The sequence below is a fragment of the Chlorocebus sabaeus genome, chromosome 6 (genome assembly GCF_047675955.1).
Source record: "Chlorocebus sabaeus isolate Y175 chromosome 6, mChlSab1.0.hap1, whole genome shotgun sequence".
NCBI classification, from domain to species: Eukaryota; Metazoa; Chordata; class Mammalia; order Primates; family Cercopithecidae; genus Chlorocebus; species Chlorocebus sabaeus.
In genome coordinates, this window is record NC_132909.1 from 48,100,633 (window position 1) to 48,126,908 (window position 26,276).

General features: G+C 42.4%; 2 protein-coding genes and 1 long non-coding RNA gene across 12 annotated transcripts in view; 1 reads left to right on the forward strand and 2 right to left on the reverse strand.

Moving 5' to 3' along the window:
• ADGRE2 (adhesion G protein-coupled receptor E2) overlaps positions 1-6,051 on the forward strand; it is a 34,276-nt gene extending 28,225 nt beyond the window's left edge. Inside the window, 2 exon segments of the mRNA XM_073015757.1 lie at positions 4,226-4,292; positions 5,974-6,051. Coding sequence (XP_072871858.1) covers positions 4,226-4,237 — 12 coding nt within the window. The 3' untranslated portion in view covers positions 4,238-4,292; positions 5,974-6,051.
• Positions 6,052-8,577: 2,526 nt separating this feature from the next.
• On the reverse strand, positions 8,578-13,457 carry LOC140711898 (uncharacterized). The gene is made up of 2 exons (XR_012093236.1): positions 13,243-13,457; positions 8,578-8,991 (listed from the first exon to the last, which is right to left on the reverse strand). It is a non-coding gene; the product is annotated as an uncharacterized lncRNA (long non-coding RNA).
• Positions 13,458-20,964: 7,507 nt separating this feature from the next.
• Positions 20,965-26,276, reverse strand: part of ZNF333 (zinc finger protein 333) — a 32,719-nt gene continuing 27,407 nt past the window's right edge. For 9 of the 10 annotated variants that reach the window (XM_007995560.3, XM_073016854.1, XM_073016853.1 and 6 more), the window contains one exon: positions 20,965-26,042. In XM_007995560.3, the coding sequence (XP_007993751.1) occupies positions 24,945-26,042 (1,098 nt within the window). In that variant the 3' untranslated portion in view covers positions 20,965-24,944. Of the gene's footprint in view, positions 26,102-26,276 lie in introns of all 10 variants that reach the window. The other variant, XM_073016855.1, reaches the window with a different exon arrangement.

The window sequence follows — 26,276 nt, forward strand, 5'->3', positions numbered from 1 at the left end:
TTCTCTACATACTGGTCTATCTCACAGTCACTTGGCACCACCACCCCATAAAGGCAAGCATAGGAGGAAACGCTGTACATATTTATGAATTAAACAGAAATAGGTGTTAACTGGGATTTAGGCTCTCTTAACAAGTCTGCCTCTACCAACTACCACTTAGTAGTGGGTAGTGGGCAGTGCCTCTACTCAGCACCCTCTACACCCTGCAAAACTCAGAAAGAAAAGCAGTAATGGGGCCAGCGATGGTGGCTCATGCCTGTAATCCCAGCACTTTAGGAGGCTGAGGCAGGACAGCTGCTTGAGGACAGGAGTTCCAGACCAGCCTGAGCAACCCAGTGAGACCTCATCCCTATAAAGCATTTAAAAATTAGCTGAGGGTGGTGGTGTGCACCTGTAGTCCCAGCTCCTCAGGAAGCTGAGGTGAGAGGATCACTTGAGCCCAGGAGTTTGAGGCTGCACTGAGCTATGGTTATGCCACTGCACTTCGGCCTGGATGACAAAGCAAGACCTCTTCTCTAAAAACAATACTAATAATAGAAGTAAATACATAAAGTTTTAAAAACACACGGGGCAACCTGGGAATCAGCGGGTGATGCCCTAAGAGGGTTCACATTTGAGCAACTCCTTGACTCGTTAACCAATAGCAAATATCTCAGTTTAAACGCTTTTTCATAAATCAGCCAGGAACAGTGGCTCAAGCCTGTAATGCCAGCACTTTGGGAGGCCGAGGCGGGCAGATCACGAGGTCAGGAGATCGAGACCATCCTGACTAACACAATGAAACTCCATCTCTACTAAAAATACAAAAAAAAAAAAAAAATTAGCCGGGCGTGAACCCGGGAGGCGGAGCTGGCAGTGAGCCGAGATCGCACCACTGCCCTCCAGCCTGGGTGACAGAGCAAGGCTCCATGTCAAAAAAAAAAAAAAAAAAAAACAGAAATGTACAGTATCTTCAGCCAGTGAGATTTAGGCCTCTTGAGTCTTCCTTCCCATTTAAAGAGCCCATTCAGGGCCGAGCACGGTGGCTCATGCCTATAATCTCAGCACTTCAGGAGGCCAAAGTGAGCAAATCACTTGAGGTCAGGAGTTCAAGACCAGCCTGGCCAGCATGGCAAAACTCCATCTCTACTAAAAATACATAAATTAGCCAGGGGTGGTAGTGCACACCTGTAATCCCAGCTACTCAGGAGGCTGAGGCAAAATAATTGCTTGAACCAGGGAGGTAGAGGTTGCGGTGAGCCAAGATTGCCCCATGCCACTGTACTCTAGCCTGGGCAACAGAGCAATACTCTGTCAAAAAAAAAAAAAGAGAGAGAGAGAGAGAAGAAAAGAGCCTATTCAGCCTGGGCAACATAGCAAGACCCCATCTCTACAAAAAAGTTTTAAAAATTCACTGGGTATGATGGCACATGCCTGTAGTTCCAGCTACTTGGGAGGCAGAGGTGAGAGGATGGCTTGAGCCCAGGAGATGGAGACCAACCTGGGCAGCATGGCAAAATCCCATCTCTACACAAAATATAAAAACTAGCTGGGCATGGTGGTCCATGCCTATAATCCCAGTTGCTTGGGAGGCTGAGGCAGGAGGATCACTTGAGTTCAGGAGTTCAAGGCCACAGTGAGCTATGATTGTGCCACTGCACTCCAGTCTAGGTGACAGAGCAAGATCCCTTGTCTAAAGTAAATAAATAAATAATAATAATTTTTTTAAGTTTTGAAAAGAAGCCCACCATACTGCCAGGCACTCTTTCTGCATTTGCGTTTCTCTCATTACCTTTTTGTTTTCTTTTCTTTTTGAGACGGAGTTTCGCTCTTGTTACCCAGGCTGGAGTGCAGTGGCGTTATCTCGGCTCACCGCAACCTCCACCTCCTGGGTTCAAGCGATTCTCCTGCCTCCACCTCCCGAGTAGCTGGGATTACAGGCATGCGCCACCAAGCCTGGCTAGTTTTGTATTTTTAGTAGAGATGTTGGTCAGGTTGGTCTCAAATTCCCGACCTCAAATGATCTGCCCACCTTGGCCTCCCAAAGTGCTGGGATTACAGGCGTGAGCCACCGCGCCTGGCCTCATTACCTTTTTCATCCAACCTGCACAATCCCTGTTTCCAACACAGGATCTTCTATTTCCTCTTCTGTTCTCACTAAATGCCCTCACCACCTATGTCTCACACACACACACACACACACACAAACCCAGTCATCGTGATGACACATTGTAAACTCCATGCTCTCAATCATACAACCAAACGTGAACATCCGCCTTCCACATTCCCATATTTTGACTGAATTTCTTTTGTCCTCTCCAAAGGTAAGACTTTCACCCACACTATGGATTCCATCATCAAGCCATGTCAGTCATCCCTCTTTCCTGCTTCTGTCATTAAATCTCCATCCTGTCTTTTTTTTTCTTTTTTTTTAAGACACAGTCTCACTCGCTCCGTCACCCAGGCTGGAGTACAGTGGCACCATCTGGGCTCACTGCAAACTCTGTCTCCTGGGTTCAAGTGATTCTCTTGCCTCAGTCTCCCGAGTAGCTAAGATTACAGACACCCGCCACCACGCCCGGCTAATTTTTGTATTTTTAGTAGAGACAGGGTTTCACCATGTTGGCCAGGCTGGTCTTGGACTCCTGGCCTCAAGCCATCTGCCCACCTTGGCCTCCCAAAGTGCTGGGATTACAGACGTGAGCCACTGCGTCCCGCCCATCCCTGTCTTTGACTCTTCTACATCCTTCATACTTTATAAAGACTTCAGTGATTACGTTGGGTTCACCAAGACAATCCAGGGCAATTTTCCTGTCTCAAGATGTTTTTCATAACCATATCTGCAAAGTCCCCTTCTCCATGTCAAGTAGCATTTACAGGTTCTGGGGATTAGGGATGTGAACCTCTTTGGGGGGTCATTATTCTGTCTATCATACCCATATAGTTTGGGTTTACCTACTGCAGAATCATCAAAATCTGCCTCAAATTGTAGATATTTGCATAAATATTTGCCACCCTTTCACCCCACACAGCCACTGGAAATGATATACACATTGAAGGAAGGAAACATGTACTTTTGTGTAGGGAATTAGAGTTAGGTCATCAGATAGCCAAAAAAGGCTTCTGAAATTTAAGTGTGTGATCAGATATTCCTGCCAACTACAGACAAAGGACCAAGAAAATCCGTTGCGTTACTTAATGTCATTTTATCTTCTACTCTTTCCTAAAACTTGGTATCTCTGGTGTTTGAAAATGTATGTGTCTTGGCCAGGCATGCTGGCTTACACTTGTAATCCCAACACTTTGGGAGGCCAAGGTGGGCAGATCACTTGAGGTCAGGAGTTTGAGACCAGCCTGGCCAACATGGCAAGACTGCACATCTACTAAAGATACAAAAACTAGCCAGGCATGGTGATGGGCACCTGTAATTCCAGCTACTTGGGAGGCTGAGGCATGAGAATTGCTTGAACGCAGGAGGCAGAGGTTGCAGTAAAGCCGAGATTGAGCCACTGCACTCCAGCCTGGGTGACGGAGTGAGACTCAGTCTCAAAATAAAAAAAAGAAAAAGAAAAGAAAATGTGTGTGTCTTGCTTTTATTCTGCAGTCCCTGCCATGGCTTTTCTGCAGTCTTGTTTCATACAAACAGAATGTCTTGTGATCACTACTGAAAAATTTCCTGAAGCACAATATTAATCTCTTGAGCACGTATTAATTATCCATTAAATACTAACTATATAAGCGAGTGAAGCTGCCCATCTCGAACCCTAGAAATTACACTGAGTTTCCTATGAACCTGGGAATAAATAACTCATACTGGAGATGGAAAAGGTATGGAAAAAAGGAATTCAGGCCTGGCGCATTGGCTCACGCTTGTAATCCCAGAACTTTGGGAGGCCAAGGCGGGAAGATCACTTTAGTTCAGGAGTTCCAGACCATCGTGGGTAAGTAACATGGCAAAATTCCGTCTCTACAAAAAATACAAAAATCAGCCAGGCATAGTGGTGCGTGCCTGTAGTCCCAGCTACCAGGAGGCTGAAATTGAAGGATCGCTTGAGCCCAGGAGGTTGACTCTCCAGTGAGCTACGATCCCACCACTGTGCTCCAGCCTGGGCAACAGAGCAAGACCCCTGTCTCAGAAAAAAAAAACAAAAAAGGAACTCAATCCTTCTTCCTTTAAATCTTATGTGATTAACAATAGATAACACTTCTAACATTTCATTAATTTCCCACCTGCCTTCTTTTATAGCTCCACATTTAAAGCGACATTACACAAACGCTGGAGCTCAGAGGTCAAGACATACATTTGGAAACAGGTAGATCTTTTTAAATGTTTTTTAATTGATCCGTAATAGACGTATATAGTTTCTAGGCACATGTGATAATTCGCTACACTCATATAAGCAAATCAGGGTAACTGGGATATCTATCACCTTAAATATTTATCTTTTCTTCATACCAGTAACATTCAAATTATTCTCTTCCAGCTATTTTGAAATGTATGGTAGATTAATGTTAACTATAATCACCCTACTTCAGATACATCCTTTTTTTTTTTTTTTTTTTTTTTTTTTTTTTTTTTTTTTTTTTTTTTGAGAGGGCGTTTCACTCTGTCACCCAGGCTTGAGTGCAGTGGTGCCATCTCGGCTCACTGCAACCCCCACCTCCCAGGTTCAAGCGATTCTCCTGCCTCAGCCTCCCGAGTAGCTGGGACTACAGGCGCTTGCCACCAAGCCCGGCTAATTTATTATTATTATTATTATTATTATTATTGTATTTTAGTAGAGACAGGGTTTCACCATGTTGGCCAGACTGGTCTCGAACTCCTGATCTCAAGTGATCTGCCTGCCTCAGCCTCCCATAGTGCTGGGATTACAGGTGTGAGTCACCGCGCCTGGCCCAGATAGATATTTTACTGCAGCACGTTTACTTCCTCTTAACTTTGGTAACTTGGGGTTTAGGAGGCATACAAAGATGGGGCTTCTAAGAACAGGATGGAGCAAAATGAAAGCTGATATGGCCTCTTGATGTTGCCCTGACAAATATATATGGTAAGAAAACCTTATGATTAACGACTTCTTGGCCAGGCGTGGTGGCTCACACCTAGAATTCCAGCATTTTGGGGAGGTTGAGATGGGAGGATCAGTTGAGCCCAGAAGTTCAACACCAACCTGGGCAATACAGTGAGTCCCATCTCTACAAAAAATTAAAATTAAAAAATGAGCCGGGCATGGTGGCACATGCCTGTAGTTGCAGCTACTCAGGAGGCTGAGGCAGGAGGATCACTTGAACCTGGGAGGTGGAGGTTGCAGTGAGCAGAGATGGTGCCACTGCACTCCAGCCTGGGTGACAGAGCAAGGACCCGCCTCTAAAAAGAAGAAGAAGAAGAAAAAAAGACTTCTTAAATTTCTTTTTTTAAATAAATTTTATTGCGTATATTTGAGGTTTAACCCATGAAGTTATGGGATACATATAGATAATAAAATGGTTATCTACATGTGAAGCAAATTAACATATCTGTCATCTCACATAGTTACTTATTTTTGTGGCACAAGCAGCTATAATCTACTTATTTAACTAATTTCTTATTAAAATGGAAATTATAGGTTTTCTTTCTATAGTCTTATAGATATTTCTAAAAAATATATATTTCAGGCTGGGCTGAAATATATTACAGTGGCTCACAACTGTAATCCCAGCACTTTGGGAGGCTGAGGCAGGCGGATCACCTGAGGTCAGGAGTTCGAGACCAGCCTAGCCAACAAGGTGAAACCCTGTCTCTACTAAAAATACAAAATTAGCCGGGCGTGGTGGCACATGCCTGTAATCCTGGGTACTTGGGAGGCTGAGGCAGGAGAATCACTTGAACCCAGGAAGTGGAAGTTGCAGTGAGTCGAGGCCGCGCTATTGCACTCCAGCTCAGGCGAGAAGAGTGAAACTGTCTCAACAACAAAATATATACATATATATATAATATATATATATATTTTTTTTCAGGTTAACTAGAAAAATCTTCTGAATAAGATCTTCCCTCTTTGCTCGTGGAAAATCTGAACAATAGTTCAGCCATCTAGAGGGGAAAGAAAAGACTTTGTTCTGTGTGTTTCAAGAAATTCACCGTGTCAGCAATATGAAGGATGTTATGGAAGGTGTGCTTGGCATTCAATTCCTGCAGAAACCGGAATTCTTCCATGCCCTACAATGTGCCCAGCAAACTCTCAGCATACGGATGGCCAGCTGTGGCCCATATCTTGGTCACTCTGAAGCACAATATTTATTTTTTTATTTTTTTTATTTATTTATTTTTTTTTTTGAGGCGGAGTCTCGCTCTGTTGCCCAGGCTGGAGTGCAGTGGCCGGATCTCAGCTCACTGCAAGCTCCGCCTCCCGGGTTCACGCCATTCTCCTGCCTCAGCCTCCCGAGTAGCTGGGACTACAGGCGCCCGTCACCTCGCCCGGCTAGTTTTTTGTATTTTTTTTTTTAGTAGAGACGGGGTTTCACCGGGTTAGCCAGGATGGTCTTGATCTCCTGACCTTGTGATCCACCCGTCTCGGCCTCCCAAAGTGCTGGGATTACAGGCTTGAGCCACCGCGCCCGGCCCCGAAGCACAATATTTATGAAGGTGTAGAAGGTTCTCCCACAGCCTCTCCTTCCTACAAAGACTCCTCCAGATCTTAAAATGAAGCAGGAAAACAAGCCTAAGAGGATTTTCATAGCAACAGCATCCGAAAGGGCTAGAATGTTCACACCACAATCTGGATTTCTTAATTTTTCTCGTTGTTGTTGTTCTCTAGTTCTACGGGTTTGATTATTTAGTCATGTGAAAAATGTTGATTATTCACACATAGATCAAGAGAGACACGGCTTCTGCCTTCATGGAGCTTTTAGGGGAAAATGAACTGGCTCTTGCAGCTAGAGTTGTCTCAGAAGCTGAAATTCCCAGAAATCAAGTTTCTACTGCTAGGCAATTGAAGTATAAACTATTTTATAAACACTGTCTTCTTTCATCTTCACACCAACATGCAGAAAAATTTCTAAAGTTTCTCAGATCAGGAATGTGCAACAAATTCCATTTCTAAGGAATGACCTGCAAAACTCCTAAATGTGCCAAGCAAATGCCCTTTCCCCTGTCTGTTCCCTGCTTTCCTTGAATAGAGATTCTACATGACCATAAAACTTCGAAGATAGGTATGGCACAGTTCATGCCCTGTAATCCTAGCACTTTGGAAGGGTGAGGGAGGAGGATGGCTCGAGCCCAGGAGTTTGAGATCAGCGTGGGCAACAGAGTGAGACCCATCTCTACCTAAAAAAAAAAAAAAAAATTAAAAATTAGCCAAGCATGGTGGTGATATAGGAATTAAGGAGAAGTCATTTAGGTAAATAGCAAAGGTAGGAAGTCCTCAGTAAGATTTTCTGTTTAATGAAAAGCAGTCCCAAAATCGTTTTCTTTTCTAACAAAGAGCAGCCTGTAAAATCGAGCTGCAGACATAGATAAGCAAGCTGGAAGCTGGCATGGGTGGATGCCGGCGGCTGTGCCAACAGGAAAAAGCTACCGAGACTAGGCATGTCCAAAATGGCGGCTCCAAGTTCCCTTCTCTTTGCCAGCCATGTGTACAGTAAAAAGCAGACAACATAGCATCAGCCAAGTGGAAAGCTCATTTGCATAATAAGATTAGGATGGGGTGACCAGCTTACATAGGGGTAGGCCCTAGGTAAATCAGACACTGCCTTCTCAAGCCTGTCTACAAAATCCGGTGCACTATGATGAGGGTCAGAATTCCCATTCATTTGCCCCTCTCCCACACAAGAGAGAGAACTGTTCTCCTTTCTCTTCGTTTTGCCTATTAAACCTCTGCTCCTGGCCAGGCGCAGTGGCTCATACCTGTAATCTCAGCACTTTGGGACACTGAGGTGGGTGGATCACCTGAGGTCAGGAGTTCAAGACCAGCCTGGTCAACATGGTGAAACCTTGTCTCTACTAAAAATACAAAAATTAGCCAGGTGTGGTGGCACACACCTGTAATCCCAGCTACTCAGGAGGCTGAGGCAGGAGAATTACTTGAACCCAGGAGGCGGAGGTTGCAGTGAGCTGAGATCATGCCACTATACTCCAGCCTGGGCAACAGGGCAAGACTCTATCTAAAAAAGAAAAAAAACCAAAACCCTCCACTCCTAAACTCACTCCTTGTGTGTGTCCATGTCCTTAATTTTCTTGACATGAGACAATGAACCTTGGGTATTACCCCAGACAATGATGCCACTTCAGTGGCACACGTGGGCACAACCAGATGTGGTCCCAGCCATGGGAGGATGAGGTGGGAGGGTCACTTGAACCCAGGAGTTTGAGGTTACAGAGAGCTATGATCACACCACCGCACTCAAGCCTGGGTAACAAAGTGAGACCCTGTCCCCAAAAAATTAAAATTGAAAAAAAAAGTTTTGAAGTTGCACAGATATAGGTTGATGAACTGAAAGTCTAAAAATAAATAAAAATAAATAGTAAAGTCATTAACATAATAAATGGAAATATATGTAATTCCAGGAACTATAACCTCCAGCTACAGAAACGCTTGTTAATCAAGAACCAAAAAGCAAAAGCAATAAAATAAAAATCTGAAATGTTTTACTTCAACAAATCTTAAAGCTTCTAAATAACAACATCATAAACAAAGTTTGATGTCAAATAATTAAAATATTTTACATTACATTACAGAAGATTAATGTTAAGAGTATAAAATAGGCCAGGTGCAGTGGCTCATGCCTGCAATCCCAGCACTTTGGGAGGCCAAGGCAGGTGGATCACTTGAGTCTAGCAGTTCGAGACCAACCTGGGCAACATGGTGAAATCCTGTCTGTACAGACAAAATACAAAAAATTAGCAGGGTGCAGTAGTATGTACCTGTAGTCTCAGCTACTTGGGATGCTGAGGTCGGAGAATCACTTGAACCTGGGAGGTGGAGGCTACAGTGAGCCGAGATCTCATCACTGCACTCCAGCCTGGGTGACAGTAGGACTCTGTCTCAGAAAAAAAGAGCATAAAATTAACTTAGAAAGAACTCTTTCAAACCATTTATTTAAAAAAGTAAACAAGAAACTAGAAAAAACATATATACAAATGTATGAATAAAGAAATCATATGGGCCAGGCACAATGACTTGTGCCTGTAATCTCAACACTCTGAGAGGCTAAGTTGGCCAGATCGTTTGAGGCCAGAAGTTTGAGACAACCCTGGGCAACATAGCAAGACCTTGTCTCTACCAAGAAAAAAAAAAAAAAAAAGAGTGGGCTGTGGTGGCATGCACCCATAGTCCCAGCTACTCAGGGGGCTGAGGCAGGAGGATCACTTGAGTGCAGGAGTTCAAGGCTGCGGTGAGCTATGATCGCACCACTGCACTCCAGCTTGGGTGACAGAGGAAGACCCTATCTCTTTAAAAAATAACTACAATAAATAAATTATAGGAAAGGAAAGACAAATGGCTAATAAATACATAGGATGTTTATCCTCACTAGTAATCAGGGAAAGTATAATAATAATACAAGAACAAAATTCTATCAAATTATCAAAAACTGAACAGTTGGACAATATTCAGGGCTGGTTTGGTTGTAGGAAATGGGCATCCCTATATAGTGTTAGGATATTAACACAGCCACTTACCACAACAATTTGAAAATTCAGTTGATTGTCTTTATTTGCAGTAATTATAACTCTATAAATTCACTGTGAACACTGAATTAGCAAATACCTAACCATTGCTCCTTGGGGAAATATGTATGTATATATAAAATCTCACATAGATTATAATGTTAAGTTCCAAAAGCAACTCAAGCTGGTAGATTCTAATTTTTTTTGAGGCAGGGTCTTGCTTTGTCACCCATGCTGGAGTACAGTGGTACAAACACTGCTCACTGCAGCCTCGACCTCCCAAGGCCCAAGCAATGCTCCTGCCTCAGCCCCCCAAGTAGCTGAAACTACAGGTGCGTGCCACTACACCTAGCTAATTTTTTAATTTTTTGTAGAGACATGGGTCTCACTATGCTGCCCAGGCTCAGGTCCCAATCTCCTGAGCTCAGGCGATCCACAGGCCTCAGCCCCCCTAAGTGCTGGGATTACAGGCATGAGCCACTGCACCTGGCCTCTATTTGTTTTACAAAAGAGAAATTGAGATCCTGAGTGTTAAGTGACTTGACTGAGGCCATCCCACTAACATGAGCCCGGGTTAGGATTCAAACCCAATCCAACTGGTCCCAGAGCTAGAGCTTCTTGCACTGCCCTACACTACCTACCATCTCCATCCTCTGGGCACCTTTGTATAAGAACCAAAACAGTACAGAGCATTGCCTTGTCAACTCAGCTGGGAACATTTCCCAGTGCAACTCACATTTTTCACTGCTCTGTGCCTGTCTGTATAAACTCAATGAGTATTGATTTAGGGGCTTTGGAGAACTTTGAATGCTACCCCCCAAGTAACCACTGTTGGCAACCTGGTATCTCTACTTTTATCCATTTCTCCTTCTCTATAGATAGTGCAGAAGTGACCCACTTGATACAAGCATCCTTGCCAAGCCTCCACTAGGTCAGTGTAAGAATTAAAGAAAGAGGAAAGAAACATGAAAGGTGGTTTGATGGTTAAGACAGGTTTATTTTAGAGAAAACACACCTGAGAGGGGCTGCTGGCCGAGTTAGGTCAGAGTCACACTTTTTTACAGACTAAGAGTTTTTAAAGATTTAGGGTGGGAGAGTTTATTAGAGGCTTAGACTGCTTCTGTGTTTTTTGTTGTTGTGATTATATGGGAGGGAGAGCGGTGTGTTTGTTTTTATACATTTTTCTGCAGCTGCAGGGATACCCCCCAAGTCTGCTTTTAGCTTCCCTATTTTAGTGCACCTGGAGGGAAAGGAATGTGCTTGTTAAGGCCCACTGTTTTACTGGGGCCCATTGTATGAAGGTGAAGTTTGGCAGTTACCCAAAAGACTTTTCCCCCACCTTCCTCTTTTTTTTTTTTTTTTTTTGAGACGGAGTCTCGCTCTGTCCCCCAGGCTGGAGTGCAGTGGCGCAATCTCGGCTCACTGCAAGCTCCGCCTCCCGGGTTCACGCCATTCTCCTGCCTCAGCCTCCCGAGGAGCTGGGACTACAGGCGCCCGCCACTGCGCCCGGCTAATTTTTTCTATTTTTAGTAGAGACGGGGTTTCACCATGGTCTCGATCTCCTAACCTTGTGATCCGCCCGCCTCGGCCTCCCAAAGTGCTGGGATTACAGGCGTGAGCCACCGCGCCCGGCCTCCCCCACCTTCCTCTGTGCCCGAGCTGTTTTAACTATGTTTTACTGTCTGCTTTTTTTGGCTGCTTATAGTTTTTAAAAAAGTAATTTCCTTAAATCCAGAAGTCTGAAAAGGAAGCTGAAACTTAAAGTGGAAGTGTTTGTCCAAAATAACAGGGCTCCTGCTCTGTCAGTCAGTACCCTCAAGTCACTCCTGATCCTCAACCTCCATGCCTAAGCCTGGTTCAAGAGACCATACAACATCTGCCTTTTATTACATGCATGATGGGTGCATGGGATTCTGCATGCCCTTTGCATGATAGAGACTGCTGAGGTGAGATGGGGAATGTCAGAGTCAGCTGCTGCTTGAGGAAGCAGAACACACAGCTGGAGGCTTGGAACACGTGAGGCCCTATGAGTGCAGAGCCCATATCCCCATAGAGTCTACCTAGGGCAGGGGTCGCCAAATGTTTTCTTAAAGAGCCTGATAGTGTATATGTTAGGCTTTGTGGGACAGGTATTTACAGCAACTCAACTCTACCACTGTGGTATGAAAATAGCTATAGACAATCATGAATGAATGATCATGGCTATGTTTTAATAAAACTTTATGGACACTGAACTTGAACTTCATGTATCAGTCATGTGACACAAAATATCATTCTTCTTTTTTTTTGTTTTCACCCATTTGAAAAATGTAAAAACTATTCTTAGCTGTACAGAAACAGATGGTGGGCCAGATTTTAGTTTCCAGACCATGATGTTCAGATTCACAGAAGCACTTCACGCTACACTAATTTATTCATCCATTCATCACATATTTGATGAGCACATATAGGCACACTTCAGAGATATTGCAACTTCTGTTCCAGATCGCCACAATAATGTGAATATTGCAATAAAGCAAGTCACACACATTTTTTGGTTTCTCAGTGTAAATAAAAGTATGCTTACCCTATACCGTAATGTGTGTAATAGCATTCTGTGTTTTTTAAATGTACATACTTTGATTTAAAAATAGTTTATTTCTAAAAAACGTTCATGCAGGGACACAGAGTGAGCTCATGCTGTTGGGAAAATGGTACCAACAGACTTGCTCGACACGGGGCTGCCATAAACATTCAATGTGTAAAAAATGCAATATCTGTGAAGGGCAATGAAATGAGGTATTCCTATACTCTTGTGAAAGGCATAATGCTAAATTGAGAGAAACTAAAACATATAAGACAGACATGATCCTATATCCAGGAATATTGATTATTTGTAAGATGGAAAACGAGGAGAAAGGAAAGGTGCAGTGCAATGAACTCTGTGGTCTAGGGGACACACAGCCTCTCTAAGGACATGGCAGAGGTGAAACACAGACAAGGTTGGGGAAGGTAGGTCAGAGGAAACTCTAGGGTCAGCTGATGGCAGCATCCATTTGCCCCTATATCTTCACCTTAAATTTATTAAGTCCATTCTCTTTATTTATAATGGAAATAATGTTAATCTGCTCATGGGTTGTGTTTGAATATTAAGGAAGAAAATAAACATTAAGCACTGGTATTTAGTAAGAAACCCAAAGACAAACAATAGTTAAGGGGCAAGCAGGCAGTGGAGTTTCCCATCTCATTTCTCCAGAATTATATCATCCAGTTAGAAACATGAAATACGGCTCTAAGGTAGAGTTTGGCTTCTCAGCTGGATTTGAAGTACAAGACCACGCCCACCAAAGACAGCAGACAAGGGAGCTAGGGTACAAGTTTGAAGGGTACACGTTTGAAGAACCCTCTCCCTACAGCTCTCCACCTTGGGGGTCCACTGTAAGCAGTTTCCCTGGCTGTTTTCCCCTTTCTGCATCTAACAGTCATTGCACAACTGGGGAAACAAAGACCCATCCAGGCCTTAGTCTCCTTGCGGGGAACCTACAATTCAGAAACCAGAAGTATGTGACTAAGCTCCCGGAAGCCGGAAGTTAAGGAGCCCGGATGTCACGGGACCGGAAGTTTGAAAGTCCAGGGCCACTGACCTGCAAGCTTCAGAATCTGCAGATTTGGAGTCTTCAAGCTCCAGTAGTGATACTTTGATATCCAGAGGTTGGGTTCTAGTGATCTGAACATACAAGAGAGTATTAGATATGGAAATTCTTCCAAATTAGTTGGGTGGCTGAAATGGGAATTGTAAGGAGGAATAATGAGGGAAAAAGAAGAGAAATTGAATGAATAAAGGGGCCAATGGTGGGGGGAGGGGGCGGGAGGGATGGTGCTTGAGACCAGGGCAGCATGTGAGGGACTGCCTATGAATGTCCTAAATATCTACATTTAGGGCATTCTGGGATGGGAGTTTGAAAGACTGATGGTGGTGTGTTTTGCAACAACACGGATGCAGCTGGAACCATCATCCTAAGTGAATTAACTTAGAAATAGAAAACCAAACAACGTGTTCTCACCTATAAGAGAGAGCTAAATATTGGGTATGCGTGAATATAAAGATGGGAACATTAGACAATGGGGATTACTAGATGGAGGAGGGAGGGAGGAGGGCAAGAGTTGAAAAACTACCTGTCAGGTACTGTGTTCACTAACTGGATTCATTTGTACCCTAAACCTCAGCATCATGCAATATACCCTTGTAACAAACCTAAACGTGTACCCTCAGAATCTAAAATAAAAGTTGAAATTTTAAAAAATCACTGGTGATAGACATTTGGGTTATTCCCAATTTGGGCTATTACAAACTGCTTTGCTAGCTTTAACTTTTTTTGAATAATAAACTCTTAAATTTACAGTGCAAGAAATATAGAAAGAGAGAGAGAAAGACAAAGAAAAAAAGGAGATAAAGGAAGAGCAAAGAAAGAAGAAAAAAGAACACAAAGAAAGTGAGGAAGGGAGGAAGAGAGGGAGGAAGGGAAGAAAGAAAAAAGGAAGGAAAGATGGAAGAAGGAAAGAAGGAGGGGAGGGGAGGGGAGGGAAGGGAAGGAAAGGGAAAGGAAAGGAAAGGAAGAAGAAAGAAAGACTGATGGTGGGATAAGAGGGAAGGAGCTGGGAAGAACTAAGTGGAACATTCTGAAAATGAAAATGGTGGCTGGGCGTGGTGGCTCACGCCTGTAATCCCAGCGCTTTGGGAGACCGAGGCAGGCAGATCACCTGAGGTCAGGAATTCAAGAACAGCCTGGCCAACATGGTGAAACCCCATCTCTACTAAAAATACAAAAATTAACTGGGCATGGTACGTGTGCCTGTAATCCCAGCTACTCGGGAGGCTGAGGCAGGAGAATGGCTTGAATCTGGGAGGCGGAGGTTGCAGTGAACCAAGATCACACCATTGCACTCCAGCCTGGGCAACAAGAGTGAAACTCGGTCTCACAAAAGAAAAAGAAAAAAGAAAATGAAGATGGGAAGATTGAGGATGTTGTGAGGAGGCCTGAGAGGTGTTGGGTGGCATTGGAAGAGACTAATATTGAGAGGAGGCACTGGGTGTTGTGGAGAACCTGGGGAGAAAGTTGGAGCAACAGGGAGTTGGGGAGCGACTGCATCAGGTATAAGTTGGAGTTATCAAATGAGGAGACCAAGTTGAATAGAGCACGAATGAGAGAGACTAGGAAGGAAAGAGGATATAGGGAGGCTGGTGCAGCAATGGAGGGTGGAATTGGAGAGCTTGTAGGGGTTTCGTATGGTGGGCTGAATATGAATAGGTATGAGGTGAAGCAGGAACAAGAGGGGAGAGAGTGAGAACTGGGCAGGTGTGGGGGCCTGAGGGAAATGAGGAGAGCAGGCTGGACTGTAAGAACTCAAGGTACACTGAAGAATATGGACTCAGCCATCTGGTGTGGAAAGAAGGTTCTCAGGTAGCTCGAACCATGAGTACAAAGTGGGGGGCAGGGAGAACTGTGAGAAATTGAAATGTGTTGTTGTGAAAGAGGGCAATGGAGTATGAGGGTTGGGGAAACATAAGAAGGAGTGAGGATGTAAGGAGGAATGGCAGTAACTTTAGTGTCAATGGAGAATGAGTGCGGAGTGTTGGGGGAAGACAGGGGAAGGCCTCATAGGGTTGAATATCTGGAAGGGCCCAGAGTTAGAAAGAACCCAAATGTGCATTGATGGATGAATGAATAAATTAAATGTGGCCCATCCATACTATGGAATATTACTCAGCCTTAAAAGAAAGGAAGTTTTGTCACATACCATAACAAGGAAAACCTTGAAGATATTATGCTAACTGAAATAAACTTGTCACAAAAAGACAAATACTGTGTAATTTCACTTCTATGAGGTATCTAAAGTAGTCAATTTCATAGAAACAGAAAGAAGAATGGTGGTTACCAAAGGCTGGAGCTAGAGGGAAATAGAAGTTGTTGTTTAATGGATACAGACTGCAGGGTGTCCAATTTTTTGGCTTGCCTGGGCCACATTAGAATAATAATAATTGTCTGGGCCACACATAAAATACACTAACACTAATGATAGTTGATGAGCTTTAAAAAAAAAAATCTCTTAATATTTTAAGAAAGTTTACAAATTTGTGTTGGGTCACATTCAAAGCCATCCTGGGCCACACGCAGGTTGGAAAAGCTTAGTACAGAGTTTCAGTTTTCAAGAAGAAAGCTTTGGGAGACCACAAAAATGTAAATAAACTTAACACTACTGACGTTTACACTTAAAAATGGTTAAGATGGTAAATTTCATTGTATGTGGGTTTTTTTTTTTAACCACAATTAAAAATAAGTTTTAAAAAAGTCAAAAAGAAATATTTGCCTACTAATTTCAATATTTGGATCATATTTGAAAAAGCAGTAGCTTAAAATTCAAGTGATGGATATAGTCATTCTTGATTGCCTCTATTAATAGATAACGCAGGAAATCTTCAAGTTTTTTTTTTTTTTTTTTTTCTGAGATGGAGTCTTGCTCTGTTGCCCAGGCTGGAGTGCAGTGGCGCGATCTCAGCTCACTGCAAGCTCCACCTCCCAGGTTCATGCCATTCTCCTGCCTCAGTCTCCCAAGTAGCTGGGACTACAGGCACCCGCCACCACATCCGGCTAATTTTTTGTATTTTTAGTAGAGACGGGATTTCACCGTGTTAGCCAGGATGGTCTCAAACTCCTGACCTCGTGATCCTCCCGCCTCGGCCTCCCAAAGTGCTGGGATTACAGGCGTGAGCCACCGCGCCCAGCCAAAATCTTCAAGATTGTTTTTAACTGTATAGTACATCTGTTCAAGAAAAGCAGAAATGCACCACGGAAAGGGCATATGATTAGAAGGCCTAGAAACTCTGAATGCCATTCCTTTGAGATGGAACTTGGCACACATTCCTGTTTGGGGTTTCAAAATCTGTCTCTATATCAGCATGAAGGAAAAAGAAGACGGCATATTGTGGAGTATATTTTATAAATTCTACAGTAGGAATATAACTGTAACATTGATTTCCAGGGTTCCTTGGGCCTCTGTGCTAACTCTAGCTGGAAGAAATATTGTATTTGTCTCATAAGCTCCACAAAGAGTTACTTTGATCTTTGCTTTAGACATAGTGAGTAAACATATTTTTAAGGAGTTATACCTGATGTAAATGACGAGTTGGTGGGTGCTGACGAGTCGATGGGTGCAGCACACCAACATGGCACATGTATACATATGTAACAAACCTGCACATTGTGCACATGTACCCTAGAACTTAAAGTACCAAAAAAAAAAAAAAAGTGGGTAAGTAAACCCATAGAAATAGAGAACAAAGAAATTAAGAAACTCAGACCATAGTGTGAACACCCCAGTCTTTTTGGATGTTGTTGCTATGAAAGTCCTTTGAGGCTCGTTGTTCTCCTTATAGATTTCTAGCATCTGGAAGAGTCTTTGCAGGAAGGAGAAGCTGTAGAAAAGATCTTAAACCCAGGTGACGGACCAAGAGTTTGCTGTAATGCACAGAAAAATTCCAGATTCTGCAAGAATTGAGCATCACATATGTCTTCGATGACTTTCTTCAAATGTCTGATGTGATGAATTTTTTGTAACACACAACAAACATGAAGAAGAGTCTTATTTCTCCTCTTCGTGGCTCAAAGAACGTCAGTTCAGATTTTTCTATGAAACAAAGCAGAATCTTTCTAATTATTCTGGTAGAAAAATCAATTTTAAATGATATATAAAATTGCAGAAAGATAGCTTACAAGTCCCTTCTAAGAAAGGAAATAAGAAAACAAGATGTAAAAAAGAAAGAAAGCAGGACTTTCTGTTTCTCCCTTAAAAGCTCTTGTTATTGAAATCATCTTGCTAGCTGGATTTGCCTGTCATTTGCAACAACATGGATGGAACTGGGGGTCATTACGCTAAGTGAAATAAGCCATGTACAGAAAGACAAAACATCACATGTTCTCACTTATTTATGAGATCTAAAAATCAAGACAAATGACCTAATGGACATAGAAAGTAGAAGGATGGATACTAGAGGCTGGGAAGGGTAGTGAGGGGCTGCGGGGAGGTGGGGATGGTTAACAGGTACAAGAAATAGAAAGAATGAATAAGATCTACTATTTGATCACACAATAAGGTGACTATTGTCAATAAATTAATTGTACATTTAAACATAATATAAAGGGTGTAATTGGATTGTTTGTAACTCAAAGGATAAATGCTTGAGGGGATGGATACCCCATTCCCCATTATATGCTTAATTCACATTGCGTGCCTGCATCAAAACATCTAATGTACCCCATAAATATATACACCTACTATGTACCCACAAAAAATAAAAATCACAAAGGAAAAAAATCAAATCAAATTAAAAGTCTCAATTCAGATGACATGTTTCACTAAATTGGTTTTTCTCAGAACTCTCACTTACCTACGTTTACTTAACTCCCAAGCTAAAGACGATAAGGACACTTAAGTGTGTCACAGAGCTTATCTCTCTGTTGTAAAATGTACGTGCTGTTTCCTCTGCTTCAAGGTTTGTGAAACACTGCTTTACGGAATTGTAAATAACCATAAAACAGAGTTACTGGGCAGGGCGCGGTGGCTCACGCCTATAATCCCAACACTTTGGGAGACCGAGGCGAGTGGATCACCTGGGGTCGGGAGTTTGAGACCAGCCTGACCAACATAGAGAAACCCCATCTCTACTAAAAATACAAAAAAAAAAAAAAAAAAAAAGGCCAGCGTGGTAGTACATGCCTGTAATCCCAGGTACTCAGGAGGCTGAGGCAGGAGAGTTGCTTGAACCTGGCGGGCGGAGGTTGCGGTGAGCCAAGATCGCGTCGTTGCACTGCAGCATGGGCAACAGAGCGAGACACTGTCTCAAATAAATAAATAAATAAATAAATAAATAAATAAATAAAATAGTTACTAAGAAAATTACTGACAGTTTTTTTTTTTTTTTAAGGTATTTAAGACAATGGTTCTCAACTGGGAGCCAAATTGCTATGGGACTTTTGACTATGTAGGGGATTTCATTGTTGTTGTTAGGGCTGTTAGAGTAGGCAGACAGCTAGACATGAGCAGGAGGGGGAGCTCCTGAGGAAGGGGAGATGTGGAAAGTCTCGCACCCCAGGAACCACCCAAAACTTGCATGCTAGGTATAAGCAGAGAGGAGCAGAAATACCTAAGCGGAACGGATTTCCCCTTAAGATGCCCAGCAATCGCTCACTCTGCAGTTACCCTGTCAGAATCTAGCTACATGTTGAAAAGGAGGGCAAAGGAGAAATTCTAACAGCTATGTGACAGATGTTACTGCTATATGACCTTCCTGGGGTGGCAGTGATGAGCAATGCCGCCATTAGGTAGGATTCCTATCCAGCACCGGGCCACACGTGTGCACCAACTAATGGTAAGGGAAGGCCCCATAAACCTGGGTGGGAATGAGGCAGGACAAGGCAGAGACTAAAAGCAGGAGTAGGAAAACTAAGCAAAGAAAAAAGCAGAGACTTAAGACAAAGGAGGGAACTTCAAGGAAGAGCCCAACATCGTGAAAAACCTAAGGCAGAACTCTCTGGCTACTGCTGGCTCATTCCCGCCAGCGGCCTGCTCTACCTCATCTTTGCAGGGCGTAATGTCCCTTTAAATAACTCTCTGCTGGCCGAGGGAGGTGGTTTATGCCTGTAATCCCAGCACTTTGGGAGGCCGAGGCAGGCAGATCACCTGAGGTCAGGAGTTCGAGACCAGCGTGACCAACATGGTGAAACCCCATCTCTACTAAAAACACAAAAATTAGCCAGGCGTGATCACGGGCACCTGTAATCCCAGCTACTCAGGAGGCTGAGGCAGGAGAATCGCTTGAACCTGGGAGGCAGAGGCTGCAGTGAGCAGAGATTGTGCCATTGCATTCCAGCCTGGGTGACAGAGCGAGACTCCATCTCAAAAAATAAAAAATAAAAATAATTCTCTACTCTCTATTTTCCTTCAATAAATTCTCTTTTTGACTAAAGTAGTCATTTTGGCCAAAATCTTTCTCTCAAGACAACAAAGAACAGAGGATTTCTGCCCTTCCCAGTACACAACTAGAGGGGATCCCACTGGCATTTTTCTTTGGACAGATAAAATTGTATTTTATGTATTTATGTATTATGTATTTATCAAGTACAACATGATGTTTAATGGATGTATACATTGGGGAATAACTAGATCTAGCAAATTAATATATGCCTCATCTCATACAGTTATTATTTTGTGGTGAGAACACTTTACATCCACTCTCTTAGTATTTTTTAAGAATATAATTTATGGCCAGGCGCGGTGGCTCACGCCTGTAATCCCAGCACTTTGGGAGGCTGAGGCGGGCGGATCACAAGGTCAGGAGATTGAGACCATCCTGGTGAACATGGTGAAACCCCGTCTCTACTAAAAATACAAAAAAATTAGCTGGGTGTGGTGGCGGGCGCCTGTAGTCCCAGCTACTCGGGAGGCTGAGGCAGGAGAATGGCTTGAACCTGGGAGGCGGAGCTTGCAGTGAGCTCATTAAGAGAGGCAAAGACAAGAAGAGTCTTGGGTGAGACCTAGACAGTGTCACCTGTTGACTGAAAAGGCAGGTACGCCAGGAAGATGAAGACACCGTGCAGGGTGTTGATGATGCTGAAGAGATAGGCAACAGCATAGCAACTGGGCCCACCTGCAGAATGCCCAAGGTACAGCCCAAGATGAACCGCTGATCTGTCACCTTGAATGTCAGCATCCTGGATTGGATGAGAAAAGAGGCCCATAATACACCCATAATATATTACAAAGTCTATTTCATCTCCATCCCATGGATATCTCTGCCCTCTCCTGCTGGTGATTTCTCAGACTGAGTTTTGATCAACCTAGATCTTTACTGTTGATAATTCCCCACAAAAGAAATGCCATTTGGATCCAGGAAAGCATTTTAACTTGGACCAAGGAGAGTAGTGACACTTCATAATATGGGTTTCAAAAGAAGTGTGATCAACACAAAAAAAATCAGTTGCATTTCCATGCACGAACAATGAACAACCCAAAAAGGAAATTGAGAAAACAAATCCATTTACAATAGCATCAAAAACAATAAAATACTTTGGAATTAACTTAACCAACGAGATGAAGAACCTGTACACTGAAAGCTAAAAATCATTGCTGAAAGAACTTAAAAGAGACACAAACAAATAGACATACTATGTTCATGGGCTGAATGACTTAATATTTTTGCAGAAACAGGAAAATATCCATCCTAAAACTCATATGAAATCTCAAGAATACCAAACCAAGAAGTCAAAACTATCTTGAAAAAGAACAGAGTTGGAGGTCTCACACCACACTTGCTTATTTCAAAATTTATTGTAAAACTACAGTAATCAACACAACACGGTAATGGCATAAAGACAGACATATAGACCAATGGAATCGAGTAGGGAGCCCAGAAATAAAACCTCATATATACAGTCAAATGAATTTTGATAAGGGCACCAAGACCATTCAATGGGGAAAGGGCAGTCTTCAATAAATGATGCTGGGAAAACTGGATATGCACATGCAAAAGAATGAAGTTGGACTCTTTTCTTATACCACATATAAAAATTAACTTGGCCTGGTGCGGGTCTCACACCTGTAATCCCAGCACTTTGGGAGGCTGAGGCGGGCAGATCATGAGGTCAGGAGATTGAGACCATCCTGGCTGACACAGTGAAACCCCGTCTCTACTAAAAATACAAACAATTAGCCAGGTGTGGTGGCACGCAGCTGTAGTCCCAGCTACTCAGGAGACTGAGGCAGGAGAATTGCTTGAACCAGGGAGGCGGAGGTTGCGGTGAGCCAAAATTGCACCATTGCACTCCAGCCTGGGCAACACAGCAAGACTCCGTCTCAAAAAAACAAAAACAAATAAACAAAAATTAACTCATAGTACATCAAAGACCTAAATGCAAGAACTGAAACAATAAGAATCTTAGAAAACATAGGGGGAAAGCCTCACGACATTAGATTTAGCAATGATTTTTTGGATATGACATCCAAAGAAAACAAAAAATATAAGTTGGACTACATCAAAATTTTAAACTTCTGCATATCAAAAGATACAATTAATAGAGTAAAAAGGTAACCCCTAGAATGGGAGAAAATATTTGCAAATCATATATCTGATAAGGGGTTAATATTCAGAATATAGAAAGAACTTCTACAACTCAACAACAAAGAAAAACTTATTTTAAAATGGGCAAAGGATTTAGACATTTTTCCACAGATGACATACAGATGGTCACAACTAAGAAGGAAAAGCCCAATGTGTGTTCTTCCAGCCTCTGCTTCTGTCATGTTTGTCAATGTTCCATTGGCCAAGGAAAGTCACATGACCAAGCTCATCTTCAAGGTGTGGAGAAATAAACTCCACCTCTTGATAGGAGGAGCTGCAAAGTCACATGGAAAAGAGATATACATAGAGGGACAGAAGAAGTCCTTATGGCAACCATCTACCACTGTATCATTACTCATCAAGAATATGCAAATTAAATCTAAGAAACTGCTGCATACCCACTAATGTAGCTCAAATTAATTTGAGTGACAGTACCACATGTTGCCAAAGATGTGAAGCAATGAAACTTTCATTCATTGATGTACAAATTGAGGTATAAATGGTTTCAACCACATTGAAAAACTGTCTGGCAAGATCTACTAAAGCTAAAGATAGGTCTCCTCCAAAATCCAGCAATTCCATTCCTACATTTATACTCAAGATAAATGAATACCTATGTACACTTAACAAGAACATTCACAGCAGCTTTATTCATAACAATAAAACCTGCAGGATTATTCACAATAGCCAAAATATGGAATCAACCTAACTGCCCATCAGTGGATGAATGGATAAAGAAAATGTGGTATATCTACACAATGGGATACTATTCAGCCTTAATGAGGAAGGAAATTCTGTCATTTGTGATAACATGGATGAACCTGAAGGACAGAACTCAAATGTTCATAAACAGAATAGCATCTTTAAATTGTGGTATATTCAGACTATAGACTATTACACGGCAATTAAAAAGCATAAACTACTGATCATACAACATAGATAAATCTCAATGACACTATATTAAGTGAAAAAAACAGACACAAGAGGGCTGTTTATGGTTCCATTTACATGAACAGGAAAAACAAATCTATGGTGATAGAAGTCAGAATAGTGGTAACCTTTGAGGATGAGGTGGGGCCCAAGGGAAATTTCTGGGATGATAAAATATTTTGATGGAGCCTGTGGTGGGTATAGACATATGCAAAAATCACCAAGGTGTACCCTAAGATTTATTAACGTTTATGTAAATTATACCTAAGAGAACTTTAAAACCAAAAAAAAAAAGAACAAATAAAAATGGAGACTAGTCCCCTGGGTCTGCCACTGTAGAGAGAGTCAGACCTGTCACATGCCACCCAGATGACCCTGATAGCCCACCTTAATTTGCTGGGCCTCAGCTTCCTCATCTGTGAATTGGGGATGATAACAGCACATACCTCAAAGTGTCAGTGTGAGGACTAAATTAAAAGATGCAAAGCTTCAGGCAGTGGCTACTATCTATTAATAGTAAACTCTAAATAAGTATTTACTATCATTATGATGAATGGTTGAATGTTCAGTAATAGGGAAAAGGATGATCACTTTATAAGAATAAAAGTAACAATTTGTTGGAAATGTAAAAAATGTCAGTATCTATATTTAATTTCATTGCTTCAAAACATACATATGTATGTATATACATAAATTTAAAAATTGACAGAATGGACAAAGATTGTTCAGCAATACATAATCATGGTGGGAGAGTTTAACATACCTCTCTTAATAAACGCTAGATCACAGATCAATATTTATAAATGTGTAGATGGCTTTTAAACACATATGCTTGATCTACCAGACATTTGCAGAATACAATACATTGATTTCAACCATCCATGAAGCATTTATAAAAATTGACATATACTAAGTGCATCAGTTAGGAATTATATTCAGCTGAAATAAACCTCCCACCAAAAACAAAAACAAAACAAACAAAAAAAAAACCATCTTCTACCAGTAAGAAGTGCCTATTTTTCATGTATGGGACATCCAGAAACAAATAGTCCAGGGCTGCTACAATCACATAAATATGCCAATTCTACTAAATATATCCTAAATATTTTTTAGATTACAGAAGCAAAATGGATGTGACTTCCGGCCACACTCTTAGCCTGTGGCTTTTACCCTTTATGGTCACAGGAGGGCTCCTCTAGCTCTAGACATCATGTCTCCTTGTCCAAAAGGCAAGAAGTGGAGAGATGTGGCTACATGAAACCATCCCTGAACACAACATCTTCCCCAGAGTCACATCCGGTGACTTCTCACATTCATACTAGCCAGGACCAGAAGAAATGGCCTGCCCTTGCTTGCAAGAAGGGCTAGGAGATGGAAGCTTTTTTTTAATTATTTTTTTGAGACAGTCTCACTCTGTTGCCCAGGCTGGAGTGCAGTGGCATAATCTCGGCTCACTGCAACCTCCGCCTCCTGGGTTCAAGCAATTGTCCTGCCTCAACCTCCCAAGTAGCTGGGATTACAGAGGCATGCCACCAAACCCAGCTAATTTTTGTATTTTTAGTAGAGAGGGGGTTTCACCATGTTGGCCAGGCTGGTCTCGAACTCCTGACCTCAGGTGATCCCCCTGCCTCAGCCTGTAATCCTCAGGGATTACAGGCATGAGCCACCATGCCCGGCCAGGTGATGGAAGCTTTTTAATAGTGCATGCTACCAATCTGAACAGAAAACCCAGGTTCTTTTCTAAGGAGGAAGGGGCAATTTTGGCTGGCAGCTAGAAGAATAAGCCACACCAGACCTAATAGCAAATCTCAGCAATAACAAAGAGGCCACATACTCTTCTCACCATGTAATTAAATTAGAAACCAACAACAAAAAGGCAACTAAGAAATAGCCATATAACATGCAGGAACCTTCCAGAAAGATAGAAACATTCTATATCTGGAATGGAGTGTTGGTTACATGCATGTATGCATCTGTCAAACTCATCCAACTGTATACTTCAGATGTATGCATTTCGCTGTAAGTCATTATACCTCTATGAAAATATATCCACGTATTAGTTTTGAAAAATCTAATTCCAAATAATAGATGGGTCAAAGAATAAATGATAATAGAGGTTAAGACAATACTTACAATCAAACCAAAATGAAAATATTATACATTGAAACATGAGATGCAGCTAAAGGAGTATTATGAGGGACAGTCATAGCCCTATGTGTTTATATTTTTAGAAAATGGAAGTTAATTAGCAAGGGGCCCACAGTATGGATGAGACATGGGTAAAGGCAGGCTACCATTCCTAATGTTCTCTCTTCCCATGTGGGTTCTTTTGTGTACAGTGAGTGAGGAGCTGTGCCTGAAGGCTTTCTCACACTGATTACATTGATAGGGTCTCCCGGCACTGTGTGTTCTCACATGTACAATAAGATGTGAAGACTGACCAAAGGCTCGCCCACATTCCTGGCATGCATAGGGCTTCTTGCCACTGTGAGTCCTTGCATGTTTCCTGAGGGATGAGGGCTCACTGAAGGCTCGCCCGCATTCCTGGCACACGTAGGGCTTCTCTCCAGTGTGAGTTCGCATGTGACTCTTCAGGGTTGAAAGACGACTCAAGACCTGACCACAAGTCCCGCACTCATACAGTTTCTCCCCTGTGTGTATCCTCTTGTGCACATTCAGATGAGTGCTCGTCCGGAAGGGCTTGCCACACTGGTTGCATTCATATGGTTTCTCTCTGGTATGGGTTCGCAGATGTGTCTTCAGTGAAGAGTGTTCCCTGAAGGCTTTCCCACACTGGGTGCATTCAAATGGCTTCTCTCCAGTGTGAGTTCTCACGTGGCTCCTAAGGGATGATGGCTGATTGAAGGCTTTCCCACAATCTTTACACTCATAGGGCTTCTCCCCTGTGTGGTTTCTCTGGTGTAAAATCAGGTTAAAGTTCCTTGTGAAGGTTTTCCCACACTGACTACATTCAAATGGCTTCTCTCCAGTATGGGTTCTCATGTGTCGCCGGAGATTCGAGGAATATTTGAAGGCTTGCCCACATTCTTGACAATCAAAGCACTTCTCTGCAGTATGAGTCTTCTCATGCCTGATAAGGTCAGAGCTGTATCTGAAGGATTTTTCACATTTGGTACATGCATAGGTTTTATCCCCACTACGGATTTTCTCAGGCACGATTAGATGGGTGCTTTGGAAGAAGGAATTTCTACTCTCTTGACATTCATAGGACACCTCTCCAGCATGAATTCTCTGGTACTGGAAAAGTGGTTCGATGCTGTTAAAAGGTTTCTCAAGTTCATTATATTTATAGAGTTTTTCTCGAGGCTGAGGTTGCTCCTATCGATAAAGGAAAATGTGAAGACCAAAGACCTTATTAGATTCACGGATATTCTCCCCTATGTGAAATGAATGTAAGAAAAAGACAGTTCTACGTCTAATACTTTTACCATTTACGGAGTCCATACCATTTCTACCCAGAGTTCCCTCAAGTGGAATAAGGTGGATACTCTGATGCAAAGAGCTATCTTTTCATTATTTTCATAGGGCTTCTTAGATGCAGAATTTTTCCAA